The sequence below is a fragment of the Strix aluco genome, chromosome 22 (genome assembly GCF_031877795.1).
Source record: "Strix aluco isolate bStrAlu1 chromosome 22, bStrAlu1.hap1, whole genome shotgun sequence".
Lineage (NCBI taxonomy): Eukaryota > Metazoa > Chordata > Aves > Strigiformes > Strigidae > Strix > Strix aluco.
In genome coordinates this window covers 8,471,176-8,485,654 of record NC_133952.1, presented here as the reverse complement: position 1 = coordinate 8,485,654, position 14,479 = coordinate 8,471,176, and the positions used below count along the sequence as shown (strand labels likewise).

At 58.9% G+C, this 14,479-nt stretch overlaps 1 protein-coding gene across 6 annotated transcripts; it reads left to right on the top strand.

Moving 5' to 3' along the window:
* Positions 1-466: 466 nt before the first annotated feature.
* ECE1 (endothelin converting enzyme 1) lies at positions 467-12,693 on the top strand. 6 transcript variants are annotated; one of them, XM_074847880.1, is made up of 18 exons: positions 467-585; positions 3,789-3,875; positions 4,852-4,993; positions 5,233-5,445; positions 6,788-6,912; positions 7,198-7,410; positions 7,508-7,699; positions 8,221-8,363; positions 8,445-8,559; positions 8,787-8,897; positions 9,100-9,198; positions 9,317-9,394; positions 9,792-9,895; positions 10,101-10,211; positions 10,340-10,407; positions 10,488-10,678; positions 10,771-10,866; positions 11,152-12,693. In XM_074847880.1, exons 1-18 carry the CDS (start codon positions 583-585, stop codon positions 11,326-11,328), a joined length of 2,268 nt encoding a protein of 755 aa, XP_074703981.1. In that variant the 5' UTR covers positions 467-582; the 3' UTR covers positions 11,329-12,693. The 6 variants fall into 6 exon arrangements, with proteins under 6 accessions (XP_074703981.1, XP_074703983.1, XP_074703984.1 ...); XM_074847882.1 differs by lacking the exon at positions 467-585 and adding an exon at positions 3,247-3,294; XM_074847883.1 differs by lacking the exon at positions 467-585 and adding an exon at positions 3,367-3,385.
* The last annotated feature ends 1,786 nt before the right edge of the window (positions 12,694-14,479 follow it).

Sequence of the window (14,479 nt, the reverse complement as noted above, 5' to 3'; positions counted from 1 at the left end):
CCCCCCACACCCTCCCCCCCCAGTGCTCTCCCAGCCCAGCAAAGCAGTTTGCAGCCCCATGTGTGAGATGAGCGCGTCAGTGCTCAGCCCAGCGCCGTGGCACGGGGGTTCGCCGCGGGGGGGGTGTGTGTGTGTGTGTCACCGTGTCCCACGTGTCACCCCACACGCAGCGTAGCTGTGGGTGCTTGCCGGTGATGAACCGCTAATTAAAAAGCTCATTAGCCCGGCACACGGAAAGCCACAATCTGGGGAACTCCACGCTGCGAGGCCGCCAAATCCGGCCACGCTCCCCCCCCCTCTCCCAAACCCCTTCGAGGGGTTGTTAAACACATACACGGGGACCCCCAAAATGGGGTTGGGGCCCCCCCAAGAAAGAGTTAACGGAGGCGAGCGCGGAAGCCCGTCCCTCCGGCGGCCCCATTGGTTTCCCAGCGCAGGTACATCCCCCTCCGCCCCCCCCGCCCCCCCCCCGCAGGCCGCGGCGGCGGAGCGAGCAGCGCCGGGGCCCGGGCGGGTGCGCGCCCCAGCGGGGCCGCGGCCGGCGGGAGCGGGGTGGTGGTGGTGGTGGTGGTGGTGGCAGCCATGGTGAGTGTGGGGTGGGGGGACGGGGGTCCCCATCCCGCACCCCAAAGCCGGCGGTGGTCGGGGTTGGGTCGCTCGGCCGAACCGGGGCGCGGGGCGATGCGTCTTTCCCATGGGATGAACGTTGAGACCCCAGGGGAGCCCCTTCTGCACCCCCAAGGGACCCCCGTTGCACCCCCGTGGGATCCCCCATTGCACCCCCAAGGGACCCCCACTGCACCCCAAGGGATCCCCCTTTTCACCCCCCCACCGCACCCCATGGGACCCCCGTTGCATCCCCAAGGGATCCCCCTTTTCACCCCATAGCACCCCCAAAGTCTCCCCCATTGCACCCCTGGGTGCCCCCCCCATCGACTCCCTCAGCCGGGTTTGCGTTGTGGCCAGCGGGTCCCCAGGGTGGGGACCCCAAAATGGGGGTCCCCCCTAAATCCTCCCCCCCCCAGCATCCAGCCCTTGACCCAAAACCGCGGGGACTCGCACAGGATCCCCCTCTGCAAGGAGAGGGGTGCAAGGGCGCCCCCCCCAGCAGCACCCACTTTTGGGGGGGCTGTTTGCAAACAATCCCAAACTGGGCTGTTCTGCCCCCCCCTTATTTTTTTTTTTTTTTTAAACTTAACCCTTTTTTTTTGCTCCTTTTAAAGGGTTTTTTGGTATTTATCCGCAGCCAGGGCTCCCTGCAAAACGGGGTGCCCACCCAAACCCCCTTCCCGGCACCCCTAATTAACACGAGGCCCCCTAATTAACACCAGGAGTTGCTAATTATCCCCTGGGCATCCTGATGACTGAGCCTCGGTGGGTGCTGACTCCAGGCCGTGGAGATGCAGGGGGCACCCATGGGTGCGGGCGGGGGGGGGGCGGGGCGGGCACCGCTCGGCCAGGTGGAGGTTTAGGGGTGCGGGGGTGATTTGGGGGGGGGGGCTTGGGATGAAAATAGGGGGAATGGCTCGGGGGGGAGGCGGGAGAAACGTCCTCGCCCGCGGTAACGGCGGTGGTTTCTCCGAAATGGCGCCCGGGCGGGAATTGAAAGCAGCCGGCGGCGGGTCGGGGCGCCCCGATGCCGGGGTGAGGGGCTCCCCAAGAGGGTGGTGGGTGGCGGGGTGGTGGGTGCCCTCCTCCCCCCACCACCCCGGGACTTTTCTCGGGGCGCGCGGGCTTGACGCACGTGGGATTTATTGTTTATAAGGCAAAGGGGTGATTTGGGGGGAAAACAGACAATTTGAGGCCCTGCTAAGACTTTTATAAGTTATAAAGAGGGTGAAAATCCCTTGGCTGGAGAGGGTTAAAGCGTGGGTGCCCCCCCCCCGCACCCTTGGGTGCCCCCTCCCTGTTGGAGCTGGGGAAATGTGGTTTTATTGTGATTTAAGCAAACGACGGGGGGGGGGGGGGGAGAGAGGAACAAAACCCGACCTGTTTTGACCTAAAAAAGGGATGTTCCTGCTTTGCAAGCTGGGGAGCAGCAAGGTGGGGGGTGGAAAGCACCCATGGGTGCTGCTTTGCCCCGGTGCTCCCAAGGTGGAGGGGAGGGGGGGCCTACGAGTGCTAAAAATACCTCCCGGACCCAGTTTCCCCCAAATTAAGGATGCGGGGGGTTGATCCTGGCTCCTCCCGGGGTGTTTTGGGGGTTCAAGCTCAGCTTGGGTTTTCTGACGTCTCACAAGGGGTTGAGCCAGCACATCCTTAGTGAAATGAAAAAACGTGTGGGTTGGTGTGGGGTTTTTTTTTTTCTTTTTTTCCCTTTTTCCTGCTGTTTTCAGGCTGGGGATGGCAGGCGGGGTGGGGGATCGCGGAAAAAAACCTCATTTCCTCAGGAAACAGAGTGAAAGCCTTGGCTGAAAGCTGGGACTCCAGGAATTTGGTGCTTTGGAGCTGTGGGGGCTTCGTGGACATCCCCCCTGCCCCGTGCAAGTGGGGATTTATGCCCAGAGCTGCAAATTTCAGCCATGTGCAAAATCAAGGGGGGGGAAAAGTGAAAGGGGGTGGAAAAAATAGAATATAAAACCAGATTTTACCAGTGATAAAATTCTGCAAGTTAAAGCTTTTTTGCCTCAAGGTTTGCAGGCTGGAGGTGGGCACCCAGGGGAGATTTTGGGGCTGGAAAGAGGGAAACTGCCTTTTTCTTTTAACCCTTTTTGCTCTTCAGGTGGGTTTTGTGGCTAATTAAACCCTGGCTGTGATTGGGGGTCCGGGGAGAGGATGGGATTTGTTATTTCTTGTGCAAGGGGAGGTTTGGGAAGGCCGTTACCAGAAATGGGGCTGAGCACTGGCGCTTTTGTTGCATGGATCTTCCTGCCAGGGGAAACTGAGGCACGGCCGTGCCGGGTTCGGATCAACTCGGTGTCCCTTTGGGGACGATGGCAATGTCCGGATGAGTGCAGACCCCCACGCTGCGTCGGGGGGGGTGTGGGGGGTGAAGGGATGTGACTGGTGCCGCTGAGCCCATCGGTGGCAGGGGTCAGAGTGGATTTTGGGGCGCTCACCTCCTCAGCAGCAGGCGGAGGGTTGTTTCCTCTGGTGGGAGACAGTCCGGCTGGGTGGTAGGGCTGTGCCAGGGGGGGAAGGAAACAGCAGCGGCACGATAAGGACCGGCTGCCGACCAGTGAGGTTTCCCCTTGTTTTTCTGCTGGGGGATGAGGTAAGAGCCGGGCACCGGCGTGAGATAACGCCCAGGGGAGAAGGAGCCAGGAGGAAGCCCGTCAGCGGCCTAAATTCAAGGTGCCGTCACCTTTGGGTGCTCAGAGGAACCCCACAGGGTGTTTCGGGGTGCGCACAGTTTACAGATGGGGCGTGGAGCGTGAGCAAGCCGGTAGTTTCGGGGTGAAAAGCCATTTTCTCCGCTACCAGCCTTTCTCAGGTCTCCAGCACATGGGGGTTCCCTGGCACAGGGGGGGTCCCTCACCCCATTGCGGAGCCGGTGGAGGAGGAACCGGCTTTATTCCAGGCTGAAGGGGAGGTTGCACAACTCGGCCCCGGGGGAAAGCGAGGCGGGTTCGGGCTTCGCTCAGCTTTTGGCTCCAGCCCTCGTTGCTTTCCATAACCTTCCTCCGGCGTTTGTTTAGCGCTTTACTACCCCGGAGCCATTCGGGATTTAGCTCCCCGGAGGAGGAGGCAGCTTTAGAGGGTGCCTATTCCTTCCTCGCCCTCCTTCCTCCTCCTCTTCCTCGCCCCCAAGCCACTGAGCACCTCTGTTTGCCGATCTCCCCGTGCAGATGTCGACCTACAAGCGAGCGACGTTGGACGACGAAGACCCCCTGGACTCCATCGGTGAAGGCGATGGGTACCCCAACGGCTTCCAGGTAGGGCTTTGTTTGTATTTTAGGTGGGGGTGGGGGGGAAAGAAGGGGTTTTCAGGTCCTGGCAAGCAGCAAAGGGGGTTGCAGAAGGGTTTTCAGCCTGGGACCAGCCTTTCCGTGGGGCAAAGTCCGGCGTGGGCAGAGCAGTGTTGGCTCCTGCCGCCCTTTGCTCCCTTCCTGGCACCCGGAGCAAGCGATGGGGGAGCCTGCGGGGCTGGATCCTGGCTCGACTGTTTGCACCGCCCCGGCACCCGGTTTTGCCACTGGCTGAACCCCTTTTCCTGACGTGACCAGGGCGAGCAATTAACGTGGCAGTGGGAGCTTTGTCCTTGTTCAAAAGGGGATTAGGTTAATTCCTCCCCAAGCAGTGGGAATCGGCTTAAAAAGGGCCACGGGTGGCAAGGAAAGAAAACCCCACGGCTGACAGCGTCTGGCCTCGCCGGGAAAGATTTGGGGCCGGAGCAACGTTCTCGGTGCTGGCCCCACTCCCAACCCCATCGTTCTCTGCCTAGAATGGTGTTTTCTGCCCCAAAAATCAGAGCTCCGCTGTGTTTTTACTTTCCCCGGCGGGGCCATCTCCGCTCGCCATCGCATTGGGATGTTTCCTGGGGATGTTTTTCGGTGGAGTGGGAGTATCCTGTTACGGCACTTCCTGCTGCCGCGGCGGCCCCCACCCTGTCCCAGTGCTGGCGGTGGGGACGGGGACACCCCCGGAGGGTTACAGCCGTGCTTGAGGAGGGGTTCGGGGTGGCACGAGGTAGCAGGTGAGCCTGCCGAAACGCTCGCCCCGCTCCCTTTCCTGCCATTGTGCCGCCCTTCCTGGCCAGTTTCTGGAAGGCAGCTGCCGCCTTTCCCAGCCCGAACGGTGCTGGATCCCTCGCCGTGGGCCAAACTCGTGCCGTGGGCTGTAGGAAGGAAAATGGGGGATGCCTCAGTGGGTTTTTCCTCCGGTGGGGAAACGGCGCTGCTTTTCCCGCAGGTGAACTTCCGCGGCTCGAGGAGCAGCCTGGGGTGCTGGGCTGAGCGGACACGCAGCGAGAAGCAGCTCGTGGTGCTGGTGGGGGTGCTGGCGGCCGTGCTGGCAGCATGTCTGCTGGGTCTCATCTTCCAGTACAGAGCCCGTAAGTCCTCGCACCGTGGGGGGATCCTACCCCCTTGAGGGGGGTGGGTTGCTGGGGGCTTCTGTGGGATGCTCAGGCACGGGACAGGATGCTGGTCCCGATCGCTTGCCCCAGAGCAGGATGTTAAGGGGCGGGGCGGGATGCTCAGGCACCAAATGAAATATTTGCCGGGTGGGATGATCCCCGGGGCGGCTCATCGTGCCATGGTGGAGGAGCTGAACCCATCGTTCCCACCCCAGGGCCGCCCGCCGTGTGCCTGTCAGAAGCCTGCATCTCCGTCACCAGCTCCATCCTCAGCTCGCTGGACCGGGCGGTGAATCCCTGCGAGGACTTTTTTGGCTACGCCTGCGGGGGCTGGATCAAGGCCAACCCCCTCCCTGATGGCCACTCGCGCTGGGGCACCTTCAACAACCTCTGGGAGCACAACCAGGCCATCATGAAGCATCTGCTGGGTGAGTACGTGGGACCCCCACAGCGCCGAGGAGCCCCAGTAGGTCTGGGGGATGGCAAAAACATGCCTGCGGGGACGTCACGTTGGGCTTGAACCCCAGCGTCAAACCAGTCTGTGACGCACGCGCTGCAGGGATGTTGGGAAGCAGATCCTGCCCGTGTTTGCTCTCCTGGATGCCCCTGGGATTTTTGACCACGGTGTAGTTCTTTGGCGCCAAGCAGGGGAAGGGTCTCGGCCTCGGCTCCGCAAACCCCATGGCGGCGTTCCCAGGAGCTCTGAAATTCCAGATTTGCATCCCAGACTGCATCCAGAGGCTGTAGCACCCCGCTATCACCCCAAGGATACGGGTTTTTCCTCCTGCTATAGCTTCCAGTCTTTGTGAGCAGCTTTTTGGGGGGGGCTGGCTGCCAATCCAGCCATTTTTGGGGGCCAGAACTCCCTCAGCAGGGGGAGGATCCTGGGCTCAGCCTCTGCGTGCGAACACCGAAGCGGGGCGGCTTATCCGAGCAACCGGCGGGGACGGTTTGTTCAAGCTTTGAGCAAACAACTGGCTCCTTATCAGCACTTTCCACTGTGCCGGGGCTGGTTATCTGAAAAGAGAAGGTTTGGGAAGAGTGTTGTCTTTCAGAAGGGGGGTGGTGCGGGAACAGCTTCGTCCCCGGCTCTTCCCGCAGAAATCTGGCACTGGTTTTACCGGGAGAAGGGACCGGGCCTCCAGCCAAGCAGTCGCGCTCGGCATTTCCTTGAATTCCTTGGAGCCGAGGGACCTTTAGTTAATAAAACCACACAGCTGGGAAGCCAAAGGTGCAAGCTGTGTCATGAGGAAAATAAAAAAAACACCCTCTGGGGAAGCAGAATTTTAGAGGGGGAAAAAAATAAAAGGATGGTTTTTGGAGGCAGAGGAGAAAAATGGGTTTATTGTTCCTTCTTGCAGGAATAAGTAATACAGGGCTGGGGAGCACCAGCACAGGGACAAGGGCAGCACAGGGGGCTGGATGATGCTGGGAACATCAGAGCTGCTGGCAAAATGCTTTTTGTTTTGTTTTTTATTTATCTTTCTGCTCCAAAGAGCCGGAGGAGTCTCTGCGGGTGGGAGAGGAGATGGGAGCAGGAGGCCAGGAAGGGCTGGGGGTCATGGGATGCTCTTGGGGTCACGGAGAGGACCGGTGGGGACCGGTGGGGCAGTCCTTGGCGTCTTTTTGGAGCCTGGCTTTGCCCCAAACAGGGCTGAATACTTGTCTGGTGGAAGGGTGGGGGCTCCGGCGTGCATCAGCAGCCCCTGCGGGGGCCTGGATGCCTGTCCCTGGGGACCCCCTGCGAGCCCCCCTGGGTTCATCCCGCAGAAAACACCACGGCCAATGTGTCGAGCGAGGCGGAGCGCAAGGCGCAGCGTTATTACCAAGCCTGCATGAATGAGAGCAAGATTGAAGAGCTGCGTGCCACCCCGCTCGTGGAGCTCATCCAAAAGGTTCGTCCCTTTCCTTGCAGAAAAGCTGTCTTCCCTCTGCAAAATGGGGGGAAAAAAGCTCATTTATGGGCAGTCCCAGCACCCTCCAGACCCCGTTCCTGGTGCTTCCTGGGGCAGAGCATCCCCCAGGGCAGGGGAGAGGCAGGGATTTACAGGATTTATAGGCAGGTCTTGCCTCTCCTGGGCTTTTTAGCCCCACTGCAAGATATTTCCCCACCCTGGGGAAATATTTAAGCAGCTCCAAGTGGTCATTCCTTAGCCAAAAGCTGGCTGTTCTCTCCCCAGCTGGGTGGCTGGAACATCACAGGTCCCTGGGCAGGGGACAACTTCAACGCGACGCTGCGGGAGGTGACGGCGCATTACCGCACCTCGCCCTTCTTCTCCGTCTACGTCAGCGCCGACTCCAAAAACTCCAACAGCAACGTCATCCAGGTGGACCAGTCGGGGTTAGGCCTGCCGTCGCGGGATTACTACCTGAACAAGACAGAGAATGAGAAGGTGAGGTTGTCAGGGGAAATCTGGCTTTGCCGGGGAGTTGCTGTGGGTGGGTGGCACCCACCGTGCTGATTTCCCCCCTTCCTGTCCCACCACGTAGGTGCTTGCTGGGTACCTGAACTACATGGTACAGCTGGGGATGTTCCTGGGAGGCACCGACGAGGAGTCGACGCGGCAGCAGATGCAGCAGATCTTGGACTTTGAGACAGCGTTGGCCAACATCACCATCCCGCAGGAGAAGCACCGGGACGAGGAGGTCATTTACCATAAAATGACGGCTGGAGACCTGAAGGTAGGGATGGAGTTGGCGAGTCTCCCCGCTCCACTGTGGTTTGGGAATGGGGGGCGGATGGATGGAGGTGACGCAGCTCTTGCGAGGAAGCCCCACGCCAGCCAACGTTGCCTGGGAAGCTCTTGTGCAATCGCTTGGCCTGTGTCCTCCTTGGGGAAATCCCACCCTGAGCCGCTCCGCCCAGCTCCGGACCACCTCAAGGGTCAGCGGCCGTCCCCCTGCGGCACTGATGCCCCCCCAGTGCTGCTGTCTGCGGTCCAGCTGCAGACGTCAGTCCCCAGAGGGGCCCTAATGGGTTGTGTCAACACTTTTGACACCCGCCCCACTTTCTTTTCCTTTGCGGGAGAAAATTGTTTACTCCCCTCTGACCTTTCAAGGATGCTGCTGTTATGGGAAACGGTCTCTGCAAAATCAGCTGAATCCCTCAAACAGGGGCTGATGCAGCAGCTTCCAGCTCAGGAAGCAGCTGCCACCCCCCTCTGATGGTTTGTGGGTCCGTAGCAGCAGCGTGGCTTTTGCAGGAGCTGGCACCAGCAGTGGACTGGATGCCCTTCCTCTCCACGGTCTTCTACCCTGTGGAGCTCAATGAGTCAGAGCCCGTCGTGGTCTACGCCAAGGAGTACCTGGAGCAGGTCTCTGACCTCATCCTGGCCACTGATAAATGGTGAGAGCCCCCAGCCCGTGCAGAGGGGTGCCCAGGGTGGGCAGGCACATCCCGCTGCCCGCTCACCGCCTCTCGCTGCAGTCTCCTCAACAACTACATGATCTGGAACCTGGTGCGGAAAACCAGCCCCTTCCTCGACCAGCGCTTCCAGGATGCTGAGGAAAAATTCATGGAAGTGATGTACGGGACAAAGAAGGTGAGGGGGGAGCCCCCGGCACCCCCAAATCACCATTAAAATGGTGGCAGCTTTTTAAGCAAAGTCCTCACCACATTGCATCCAAAAAATATGGAAGTAGGGCAGGTTTTGGGGTGGCAGCTCCTGCACAGGGGGATGGATGTGGACTTCATCTCCCGGCGGGGCAATGGGGTGTGAAGGTGGAGGTTTTGGCTGTGCCACTACTGATGACCACTTGTCCCGTGCAGACCTGCCTCCCGCGCTGGAAATTTTGCATCAGCGACACGGACAACAACCTGGGCTTCGCACTGGGGGCCATGTTCGTCAAGGCCACCTTCGCCGAGGACAGCAAGCAGGTGGTACGTCCCCGAGTGAGCAGCACGCGAGCCACCACGATGGTGGATGGTTGGGGCAGCCCACCTTTTGCCCACCCTTTGGGTTTTTCACTGTTCTGCATGCCATCTTGGTTTCTTCCTTCCCACCGGTGCAAAGGGCCCATGAACTCTCCAGGGCGGGAAGTTGGCTTTCCAGACCGATGCTGTGCCACTTTGTTTTGTCTAGGCGGAGGAAATGATCGCGGAGATTAAAACAGCCTTCGAGGAAAGCTTGGAGACCCTGCAGTGGATGGATGAAGAGACGAGGAAATCGGCCAAAGAGAAGGTGAGGCGGTCGCAGCAGTGCCGGGGAGGAGAGGATGATGGTGGAGGGTGGTGGAGCCGGGCGAGCCTGTCTTGCCATCCCTGGCACCAAAAGTACTTTGGTCCTTGTCACCCCCCAGGCAGATGCCATCTACAACATGATCGGCTACCCCAAGTTCATCATGGACCCCAAGGAGCTGGATAAAGTCTTTAATGATGTGAGTTGGTTGGAGTTGTCCCCTCAAGTCTCCTATTTCCCCCTCCACGAGCATGTGCAGGACATGTGCCCATCACCACAGCCTCAGGGCAGCCTTGAACCCCAGGTTTCCTCCGGAAGGGTCTCACTGATGTTCTTGGCCCTTCCCCGGGGACTTCCCACATTGCTGCGGGCCGGTCCTGGGGTGGCTGGGGCTCGTGGGATCCCTGCCCGGGAAGAGGAGGAGCCGGTTTCCGTAACGGTGATTCATTGCCCTCCCAAGGCTCTGCAGATGTTGGGGAAGAGGAGAAACAAGAGCGGCTGTAACTCAGCTGGCTCCAGAGACTCAAACATGACCACGGAGGGAGGAGCGGGGCCAGGCAATCACCGCGCACCACTCACGTCTTGCTCTTTTGCAGTACGAGGCTGTGTCTGACCTCTACTTCGAGAACGTCATGCAGTTTTACAACTTCTCAGCCAGAGTCACTGCCGACCAGCTCCGGAAACCACCGAACCGGGATCAGTAAGTCCTCTGCTCCGCTTCCCCATTGCGCTCAGTGTGGAACATCACAACATCTGGAGCACTGGGATTTGGTGTCCACCAGACCACGCCGGTTTTGGGAGTCAAATTTGGGCAACGGCTTTGCACCGTGATAAGCAGATGGTGTCAGAGCAAACATCAGCGATGGGTTTGTGCTGCCACATTGGCCGTGTTCCTGTCCCTGCAGGTGGAGCATGACACCTCCGACGGTCAACGCGTACTACTCTCCCACCAAGAATGAGATTGTCTTCCCTGCTGGCATCCTCCAGGCCCCTTTTTACACCCGTGCGTCTCCCAAGTAAGAGCCTAGGGAAAACAGGGAAGGCAGAATTCCCAAATTTCCTCCCATCCCAAAATCTGAGGCTACATGTCACGGCTGCGGGAAGCAGCGGCTGCTCCCTAAATCTCAGTGTTGCCCTCCTGCAGGTCACTGAATTTTGGTGGGATTGGCGTGGTGGTGGGCCATGAGTTGACACATGCCTTTGATGACCAAGGTATGGCCAGGGTCAGGCTGGGGTGGGCTGCTGGAGGGGTGGCCAGTGGGGTGACGAAGGATCCGCTGTGTTTTCGGCAGGCCGGGAATACGACAAGGATGGCAACCTGCGTCCTTGGTGGAAGAACTCCTCGGTGGAGGCCTTCAAGCGGCAGACAGCGTGCATGGTGGAGCAGTACGGCAACTACACTGTCAACGGCGAGGCCATCAATGGCAAGCACACCCTCGGGGAGAACATCGCCGACAACGGGGGCCTCAAGGCTGCCTACCGGGTAGGACCACGGGGCTGGGGAGGTGCGGTGGGTGGCACGGTGAGGTGGGATCGGTGGTGTCCCCTGAGCCTGCTCTGCTCCCTGGCCTCCAGGCATATCAAAACTGGCTGAAAAAGAATGGGGATGAGGAAACCCTGCCAACCCTCGGCCTCACCAACCACCAGCTCTTCTTCGTCGGCTTCGCCCAGGTAGGTCACCCGGCGGCAGGCAGGGAGGGTTGGACGCACAGGTTTTTGGGGGGGTGGAGGCGTGCCCAGATGATGTTGGGAGGGTGTGGTGGCAAAACTGAGGTCTGAGATGCTGCGTGGTGGATGGAGAACCAGATCGGGGTGGCGCTGGTTAAAAAGCGAGACAAAGCTGGAGCTCGAGCTGCGTTGGTGCCCATCACGCAAGAGAGGAGGTTCGATTCGGCCCCGAGCAGGGCCCTGTGGTTGCAGACGCCGGCGCTCGTGCCTCTCGCCCTCCATTTGCAGGTGTGGTGTTCGGTTCGCACGCCGGAGAGCTCGCACGAGGGGCTCATCACCGACCCCCACAGCCCCTCGCGATTCCGCGTCATCGGCACCGTCTCTAACTCCCGGGAGTTCGCGGAGCATTTCAGCTGCCCCCTCGGCTCCCCCATGAATCCCCCCAAAAAGTGCGAAGTCTGGTGATGGGCGAGCGCCTGAGGGAACCAGCTGCTGGTTGCTTCGTCCTCTGCCGACAGCTGAATTTCCCCGCTCCTTTTGTGAGGCTCAAACCACTTCTCCATGCAACAAACTGCCCAGCTCTCAGCCGGAGCGGCGCCCCGCGTCCCCCGGTATCGTCCGAGGTTCGATCCACTGTGAAAACTCTTCATCCCCTCGCTTGTTTGTGAAATGACTTCGGTTTGGGGGTCTTTTCTTTCCCACCATGACCAAGCCACGCGTCAAGGCACACGCGTTCATGGGCTCTACCCCCGTATTTACACAGACAGCGCTCCAGCCTGACCCACCGCCCCGGCAAAATGCCTCTTTTTCGGAGGTGATAAAGGGAACGCCGCGACACCGGCAGGTTTGGCTGCGTGTCTACATCTGACGTACCTTCCTCTCTCCAAAGATACGCACATGAGGATGGGAAATATTTTAAGATATATTTTTGGGGGGGAAATCTGTATATTTTTTTCATGCGTTGTGGAATACACTGGAAAATTTCAGGGAAAATGCATTTAAAAGCCTTTTTTTAGTAAAAGATTAGTATATTTATTAATTTTTTTTTTTTCAAACTCAGTGCAGCTGTAGGTGCAGCACCCTGTGGTGACAGTCCCTTGGCCAGGGAGGCTGGATGGGGCTGCCCGGGCTGCGGATGCAACTGGCCAGCCCCGGATCCCGGGTTTCTCCGGGAGGGACTGTCCTTGGAGGATGCTGATGGGAAATTGGGGACAGTGGGCCTGGGGACAGAGCTGGAGGAAGCTGCGGGCTGCAGAAAGGCTCTACCTTTCCTAGGGTTAGCTTTAATTTCAGAGTGCAAAGGGAAAAAAGTTGACGTGCCAAAGATGTAACCAAGGTGGTGACAGTGTGGATGAAGCGTTCTCCCTCCTGTCCCCTCTGAAGCGAGGTCAGCCGCGATTTCCTGGCCCAAAAGCTTCCCCAGACAAGCACAGGTGGTTCCTGCCGCTGCTTCGCTTGCCGCTGTGCCTGGCCTCTCTACTCCTGCGAAACTGCAAGGCCCAAAATCACCGCATGGCCCCAAACCTCCATCCCGCGGCGGCCAGTTTGGCACCGGTGTGAGATCTGGTCAGGATGGGGGCAAGGGGCTTTCTTAAGGGTTTTTTAATACTCCTTTTGCAGTTTTGAGAAGAAACCACTGACAGTAGCTCAGGTGCTGTGTGTTGTCTCATGGGGCACCTTCTTAGAGAGAAAGCAAAGATGTAGAGGGATTTTTAATATTTATATGTAAAAGGGGGGATGGGGGGAATTTTTTTTTTGTAACTATTTTTTCACCCTTCACATGGGGCTTATCGTAATTGAAATAATAAATACTTTTTACTGGGTCTGGAACTGCTCGTGACTTGTTTTTTCTGATAGCAGGAGAGTCTTGCATCCGTTTACCTGCGTTTTTCTCCCCGTCCATACCAAAGAGACCATCCTGTGCTGGCAAAACTGAGCCGAGGAGGCTTTTCCCAGCCTGCGCTTGGCATCTGCCGCCTCGCTCAGAGGCTAAAGCCAGGCTTTTGTGCCCAAAAATCTCACTCTTGCTGCGGGTGGTTGTTTGCTTTCCACCTCTATGGCACGGCCCCACACATCTCCCCAGCAGGGAGGTCTTTCCCGGATGCTTTTCCTTCCTCCCCGGGTGAGTTTTTGGCCGGCTGGGCTGCGCTTGGATCCAGCGACACAGGCCCTGCACAGGTTGCTCTCCAAAGGGCCTTATTTATAGCTCCGCGATGCCGGCTGGATGCTGCCAGCTCAGTAACGCAGGCCAGCGCTCGCTCCCCAGCGGATGCTCCGTCAGGCTTGCCTAAAAAATGCAAGGCAGGACCTGGACGGCAGGCTCCCTGCTGAGCCTTCCCTCAGCACCTGGGAGGGCTGATGGCCATAAAACAAGCAAAGTGCTGGGTGCTCATTTGCTCTTTAGTCCCAGCTCATTAGCAAGGGCTGGGTTTGGGCTGCAGCCCCCCAGTTTTGCCTCATCAGGAGTGTATTTTGGAAATACAGGGCATTTTCATGGCCGGGGTGGGCAGGACTAAGCCAGCGGTGTGCAGGGGATGCGAGTATTGCGTAATTTAGACGGTAAAATTTCCCTCTTGCTGCTTTTACTGTGTTTTCTCTCCCAGATTGAATCAAAACGTAAGAGGGGAGCACTCACTTTCTGCTCACGCGACTCGGTGCAAGGCCCTTGGTTTTCAGCAGAACTGGGGAGAGCAGCCCTGGCAGTTGTTTTCCCCGGGATCTGGCTGGAAATGGTGGCACAAACCCGCAGAGGGCGATGGAGCCGAGAAAATCGCTGCCTCTGCTCTCTGCTCCTGCGCTGGCAGGAGTTAGCGATGCTACTGGCGTGGTATTTTGGCCTGGAGCTGGCCCCTTGTGTTTAAAACATGGTGAAATGTCTCTGTTCCTGGGAAAAGAGAGGAGCGGCGTGGGTGTAAGGCGAAGAAGAATTAAGCGGGGAGAGCGGGGTTGGGGTGAAAGGGTGTTTTCCCAGCTGCAGGAAGCAGGGAGGGGAGCGCAGCCTGTCGCACGGAGAGGTAGGACGCTGTTAGAGGTGGTTTAACCATCCAAAAGGGAAATATTTTAGTACTCGGGGGCTTACTCGAAGCGAAGGACCGGGCGGGTGGCGTCTCGGCCACCGCAGAGCGGACAGCCCCAGCGCAGGAAGGATTTCAAGGGCCTGGATGGTGGCAGGGGGATGCCACGACCGAGGCTCCCCGTGCTGGGCTTGGAGCTGGCGGTGGATGTTTGCCTGTCTGGGAGGCTGCCGGGTGTAGGCAGAGCAGGCAGGAGGTGACTCATCCAGCTCGTGTGCCAGTGCCTGGCGTGGGCTTGCCTGATCCTGGGTGGTATTCGCTTTATTTTGCGCTCAGTCGTGCCCCAGAGGGCTGAGACATTTGCCGAGGGCTGAGCCTGGGCAGGAGGAGGAACTGGGAAAGCTCCAAGCAGGGCTGAGGGTTTTTTTTTGGGGGGGGATGGGGGTTATGTTTTGTTTTTTGCCTGGAGGGTTTTGGAAGAGGATCAGTGGGGGGAAAAGCAGGAGAAGCCCAAAGAGGGAGGCGCTGCCGTACTGTGCTGGGTGAAAGCGGGCGCCTGAAGCTGGAGCCTCCAAAATGAGCTGGAAATGGCGCTTGTTCAC

Excerpts from the sequence above, each read along its gene's own strand:
- ECE1 (XM_074847880.1), top strand. Across the intron at positions 9,395-9,791 it reads TGGATAAAGTCTTTAATGAT|TACGAGGCTGTGTCTGACCT; the intron begins GTGAGTTGGTTG and ends GCTCTTTTGCAG. Across the intron at positions 10,867-11,151 it reads TCTTCGTCGGCTTCGCCCAG|GTGTGGTGTTCGGTTCGCAC; the intron begins GTAGGTCACCCG and ends CTCCATTTGCAG.